We start from the raw sequence: 6,849 nt of genomic DNA, 5'->3' as shown, positions 1-6,849 counted from the left end.
AATAAAAACTAGAAGATGGGCGATACGACCTAAAATCTACAGGATTTTTATACGTACTTTAAAAAACTTATGCATGTTTTGTACTAAAACAAATTCATGGGATAAATTTGTTCAATAATTCTAAATTTTTTTAATTCAAATTAACAAATTTAAGATAATAAAAACTAGAAGATGGGCGATACGACCTAAAATCTACAGGATTTTTATACTTAAAAAAAAAATGTATACATGTTTTTTATTTAAATGAATTCACGGGATTAAATTGTTCAATAATGATATATTTTTAGTTAAAATTAAGAATTTTTTAGATAATTAAAACTACAAAATGGGCGATACGACCTAAAATCTACAGGATTTTTATACTTAAAAAAAAAATTGATACATGTTTTTTATTTAAATTAATTCACGGGATTAAATTGTTCAATAATTATATATTTTTAGTTAAAATTAAGAATTTTTTAGATAATTAAAACTAGAAAATGGGCGATACGACCTAAAATCTACAGGATTTTTATACGTACTTTAAAAAAATTATGCATGTTTTGTACTAAAACAAATTCACGGGATAAATTTGTTCAATAATTCTACATTTTTTTAATTCAAATGAACAAATTTAAGATAATTAAAACTAGAAGATGGGCGATACGACCTAAAATCTACAGGATTTTTATACTTTAAACATTTTTTTATACATGTTTTTTATTAAAACGAATTCCCTGGATACAGTTGTTTAATAATTATATATTTTTTTAAAGTTCAAATTAACAAATTTAAGATAATCAATACTAGAAGATGGGCAATACGACCTGAAATCTACAGGATTTTTATACTTTAAAAAAAGACTGATACATGTTTTGTACTAAAACGAATTATATACGTTTTTAATTAAAATGAAGAAATTTAAGATAATTAAAACTAGAAAATGGGCGATACGACCTCAAATCTACATGATTTTTATACTTAACATTTTTTTTTATTCATGTTTCGTTCTAAAATGAATTCACTGGATAAAATTGATCAATAATTATATATTTATTTTTATACAGATTTTAAAAAAGTGGAATAAAAGAGCAAACAGGTGAAAAGTGAGGAGAAAAAGTTGCAATGTTGACTCTTTTCTTTAAATGTCAATGCTCAAAAAAAGTTATTTGTGTATTTTTGTGTTTTTGCAGTAAAAAAAACAAGGTTGTCTTTGGCAAAAAGCACATAAAACATTAAAAAGTTTCACTTAATATCCACAGACAAACCTGAAGTTATCTGGAGATGTTTTGAAGGATAAAAAAGTAATAATATATGACTTATTTTTTTAACATTTTTATGACTTAGAGACCAAATCTGAGGGGTTAAAATTAAAAACACAAAAAATCTAAATATTGAATTAAATAAATTGGTCAACAGTACATGATAACTAAACAAAAAAAAAATACTAGCACCAAATTATTACTTATTTTGTCCTTATGTACCTGAGTTGTAAACAACAACAAAAAGAGACTGATGTAAAAAAGTGGAATAAAAGAGCTAACAGGAGAAAAGTGAGGAGAAAAGTTGCAATGTTGACTCTTTTATTTAAATGTCAATGCTAAAAAAAAAAAAAACTTAATATGGCCAGACAAACCTGAAGTTATCTGGATATGTTTTGAATAATAATAGAATAATAACACATTTTTGTTAGTTGTTGTTTTTTTTTTTAATTTTTATGACATAGAGACCAAATTTGAGGGGAGTCCCAAAGGTTAAATAATCTAAATATTGAATTAAATAAATTGGTCAACAGTACACAATAACTAAACAAAAACAAAAAAAACTACTAGCACCAAATTATTACTTATTTTGTCCTGTTGTGCCTGAGTTGTAAACAATAACCAAAAGAGACTGATGTAAAAAAGTGGAATAAAAGAGCAAACAGGAGAAAAGTGAGGAGAAAAAGTTGCAATGTTGACTCTTTTATTTAAATGTCAATGCTCAAAAAAAAAATTAATACAACCAGACAAACCTGAAGTTATCTGGAGATGTTTTGAATGATAAAATAATAATAACACATTTTTATTCAATTTTTATTTTACATTTTTATGACTTAGACACCAAATTTGAGGGGAGCCCCAAAGCTTAAATAATCTAAATATTGAATTAAATAAATGAGTCAATAATACACAATAACTAAACAACAATTATTACTTCTTTTGTCCTTTTGTACCTGAGTTGTAAACAATAACAAAAAGAGACTGATGTAAAAAAAGTGTAATAAAAGAGCAAACAGGTAAAAAGTTGCAATGTTGACTCTTTTATTTAGATGTCATTCCTAAATAAATAAATAAATAAATAATAATAATATTTAAAAAAGTGTATTTTGTGTTTTTTCCCTTAAAACATGGTTGTCTTTGGCAAAAAAAAACATCATTTTTTTTTTTTTTTTTTTTTTTACTTTATTTTGACAGATACATTTAAAATTGATACTGTAAGTTTTGAATTTAAAAATAAATAAAACAATACCTGACTTATTTTAACATCTTTATGACTGAGAGACCAAACTTGCGAGGAGCTTACAAAAAAAATCGATATATTTAATTTATTTTTTATTTTTTCGCCCGAATGCAGCTGAGATAGGCTCCAGCACCCCCCGCCACCCCAATAGGGACAAGCGGTAGGAAATGGATGGATGGATAAAAACATCAAAATGACCGTCTCTGCGACTTTAAGAGAGCGACAGAGGTGACATCAGGACGCAAGTGAGCTCACACAAGCCCCGCCCACAGGAGCTGGCCGTGGTGCTGAAGGCACTCAGCTCTGCAAAAGCTGCTTTCTTCTGACAGGAAAGTATGGCAAACACCCCAAAAAGGGACAAGCGGTAGCAAACGGACGGATGGATGGACGTGATGAAGTCTTGCTGATGACCTTATTGATTACCACTTTAGCCAAAAAGATAACATTATTTGACTATAAGACAAAGAGTCTTCTCTTCTGGGAATGAAGGCAAATAGACAGAGTTCCCTGAACGCACCGCGACGTAACGACAACTGTGGTGTGACGACCACCGTGTCACACGTGCACCAGATGAGACATGTACCCACAATGCAATGTGTTGTCCTCGGGCGCCCCCCCTCCTTATGTTCACGTCGTCTCGACCTCCTTTCTCTTTTCCCTCTCCACAGGCCACAACATTAGGTACACCCGCAAAAATGTAATATTATGGTTTTAACGTTAATAACATTTCATTATTCACACCCAGCCCCGCCCCCAAACTAGTCAAAATATCACCGAACGTCACCAAACCAAAAGTCATCATTTTACTCAAAAAATCTCACTATTTTACAAGAACAACAAAAAATTAAAGCTGCAAGCAGCGTTGGTCGGGTCCGCATTTTGGCTGGTGCTAGTCCTAGGTGTCCCGATACTTTTGTCCAGTGGTAGTCCTGAGTGAGACCTACATAGAGGTTTTTGTTTCGTGTCTCTACGATATTCGTACTGGGAGTTAGAGGAAGTTGTGTCTGTGTCTTTTTCCTAGGTGTTGTTTTTTTGAAGGCGCGTAAAATCAAAACCGTAGCACTTATTAAAACGCTTCCGTCAACTTTTAATCAGAAGGGTTCAATCTCTCTCCTGTAGTAGTTTGAAGCCAAAACGACAAACGTGCTCAGAGGAGATAATGTTTGATGTTTGGTGACCGCTTTTTTAAAAAAAAAGTGTTTTGAAGTGGGGATATCAAACTTCCTGTTGATTTTTGCTGAAGGATTTCAATCTATGAAATGTAGGTCTAAGTGAGACCTACATAGAGGTATTTGTTTGATGTCTCTAAAACGTTCCTACCGGAAGTTACAAGCAGTTTTGTCGGAGTTTTCCTCTGAGAAGCAGTTTTTTTCCCTGTTTTATTCAAAAATTGCGCAAGAGCGCAATTTTGAGTTTTGGGGTTCGTTTTTTTTTTAGATCGCAATTTCCACCAGTCCCGATGTGTGTGAGAAGTTTGGTGAGTTTTGAAGTATTTTAAGGGGGTCAAATTACAGGTCAAAGAGGCAAAAATGAGTGTTTTTCGTACAATTTTGTCTTGAAGGGGAAATTGCCAACTTCCTGTTGGTTTTTGCCCGAGGATGTTGCATTATGAATTATGAAACTACTAATCATAATGCTTTCGTCAACTTTTAATCAGAAGGGTTCAATCTCTCTCCTGTAGTAGTTTGAAGCCAAAACCACAAACGCGCTCAGAGGAGATAATGTTTGATGTTTGGCTACCGGTTTTAACAAAAATGTTGTTTTGAAGGAGGGATTGCAAACTTCCTGTTGATTTTTGCTGAAGGATGTCAATCTATGAAATGTAGGTCTAAGTAAGACCTACGTAGAGGTTTTTGTTTCATGTCTCTAAGACGTTCCTACCGGAAGTTACAAGCAGTTTTGTCGGAGTTTTCCTCTGAGAAGCAGTTTTTTTCTCTGTTTATAGAGCGCAATTTTGAGTTTTGGGGTTCGGTTTTTTTTAGATCGCAATGTGTGTAAAAATGTTGGTGAGTTTTGAAGTATTTTAAGGAGGTCAAATTACAGCTCAAAGAGGCAAAAATTTGTGTTTTTAGTACAATTTTGTCTTGAAGGGGAAATTGCCAACTTCCTGTTGGTTTTTGCCCGAGGATGTTGAATTATGAAATGTAGGTCTAAGTCAGACCTACATAGAGGTTTTTGTTTCGTGTTTCTACGATATTCGTACTGGGAGTTAGAGGAAGTTGTGTCTGTGTTTTTTTCCTAGGTGTTGCGGCACAGTGGTTGTTTTCTTTGAAGGCGCGTAAAACAACAGCAGCGGAGCAACTTTAGTGCTGCGGGTCTTTGAAGGCTCGTAAAATCAAACCCGTACTACTAATCATAACGCTTTCGTCAACTTTTAATCAGAAGGGTTCAATCTCTCTCCTGTAGTAGTTTGAAGCCAAAACGACAAACGCGCTCAGAGGAGATAATGTTTGATGTTTGGCTACCGGTTTTAACAAAAATGTTGTTTTGAAGGAGGGATTGCAAACTTCCTGTTGATTTTTGCTGAAGGATTTCAATCTATGAAATGTAGGTCTAAGTGAGACCTACGTAGAGGTTTTTGTTTCATGTCTCTAAGACGTTCCTACCGGAAGTTACAAGCAGTTTTGTCGGAGTTTTCCTCTGAGGAGCAGTTTTGTCTCTGTTTATAGAGCGCAATTTTGAGTTTTGGGGTTCTGTTTTTTTTTTAGATCGCAATGTGTGTAAAAATGTTGGTAAGTTTTGAAGTATTTTAAGGGGGTCAAATTACAGCTCAAAGAGGCAAACATTTGTGTTTTTAGTCATTTTTTGTGTTGAAGGGGAAATTGCCAACTTCCTGTTGGTTTTTGCCCGAGGATGTTAAATTATGAAATGTAGGTCTAAGTCAGACCTACATAGAGGTTTTTGTTTCATGTCTCTACGACCTTCCTAGTGGGAGTTACAGGCAGTTTGTTTTTGTTTTTTCCTAGGGGGCGCTAGAGCGCAATTTTGATTTTTGGGGTTTGGTTTTTTTATTAGAATGCAATTTTCCTGATGTGTGTGTCAAATTTGGTGAGTTTTGAAGCATGTTAAGTGGGTCAAATTAGAGTTTTTTGTGGCGGCGGAATAATAATAATAAAACCTTACAATAACAATACATGCAAACACTAAAAATGGCAATATAGTGATAAAAGTTAGAATTTTATATGACAAATGTCACCATTTTGCATTAAAAAGTAATAATTTTATATCAAAAAAGTCCTAATTTTATGAGAAAATGTTGCAATATTACAGAAACTGAAAGAATATGAGAAATTGTTCCCAATTTCATAGAAATACAAGGACACACACACTCACACACACACACTCTTGTTTTTGTTGACCTGAGAAAAATGCCTAAAAGTTGGAATTTTACTCATTAACAGTCGCAATTTGACAAGAAAAGCTTAACATTTGGGCAATTTTATGAAAAGAGTCGTAATTTTACTCGACAAAAGTCACAATTTTATAAGGAAATTTTGGCAATATTATAAAGGTGGCGACTTGTCCAGGGTGTACCCCCGCCTTCCGCCTGAATGCAGCCGAGATAGGCTCCAGCATCCCCCGCGACCCCAAAAAAAGGGACAAGCGGTAGAACATGGATGGATGGATAATAATAATCTGAATTTTACTCGGCAAAATGATGACAAAAGTCATCATTTTACTCAAAAAATTTCAGTATTTGACAAGAACAACAAAAAAAATGGCAATATTGTGATAAAAGTCAGCATTTTATATGACAAATGTCACCATTTTGCATTAAAAAGTAATAATTTTACATTAAAAAAGTCTTAATTTTATGAGAAAATATTGCAATATTACAGAAACAGAAAGAATATGAGAAATTGTCATATAAAATGCTGACTTTTATCACAATATTGCCATTTTTTTGTTGTTCTTGTCAAATAGTGACATTTTTTGAGTAAAATTATGACTTTTGTCATCATTTTGCCAAGTAAAATTTTAGAAGAAAAAAGTCGACATATTGTGAGAAAAAGACTGCTTTTAGTTTAAAAAATTTTTTTATTTACTTCAAGTTATTACAGTATGTCTGTCAATATATATATTTTTAAAAAACATTTTTTTTATTAATTTTGGCCAAAGGGGGCACATTTGAATTTCTTACACACACATATGTTGGCCAGAGGGGGAGCACTTCAAATGTTTACACACACTTGTTATTTCATATGTTGACCAGAGGGGGAGCACTTTTAAAAGCGATGTTATTGGGACCATGATTTATGTCATCACTTGTTCACACCTCCTCATATGGAAGATACTTTTCCTTCTTCGTGTCTCAAGAAGGCGAGAAATACAAGAACACACACACACACACACACATTCTTGTATTTG

At 32.9% G+C, this 6,849-nt stretch overlaps 1 protein-coding gene across 1 annotated transcript in view; it reads right to left on the bottom strand.

Annotated features, from left to right (window-relative positions):
- Nucleotides 1-2,692: 2,692 nt before the first annotated feature.
- LOC133649527 (neuronal migration protein doublecortin-like) overlaps nt 2,693-6,849 on the bottom strand; it is a 25,935-nt gene continuing 21,778 nt past the window's right edge. The window contains exon 6 of the mRNA XM_062046116.1: nt 2,693-2,803. Coding sequence (XP_061902100.1) covers nt 2,693-2,803 — 111 coding nt within the window. The remainder of the gene's footprint in view (nt 2,804-6,849) is intronic.

The sequence above is a fragment of the Entelurus aequoreus genome, linkage group LG05, assembly GCF_033978785.1.
Source record: "Entelurus aequoreus isolate RoL-2023_Sb linkage group LG05, RoL_Eaeq_v1.1, whole genome shotgun sequence".
In the NCBI taxonomy this organism is placed as follows: Eukaryota; Metazoa; Chordata; class Actinopteri; order Syngnathiformes; family Syngnathidae; genus Entelurus; species Entelurus aequoreus.
The sequence above is the reverse complement of the archived record's forward strand: the minus strand, read 5'-3'. Positions and strand labels throughout refer to the sequence as shown.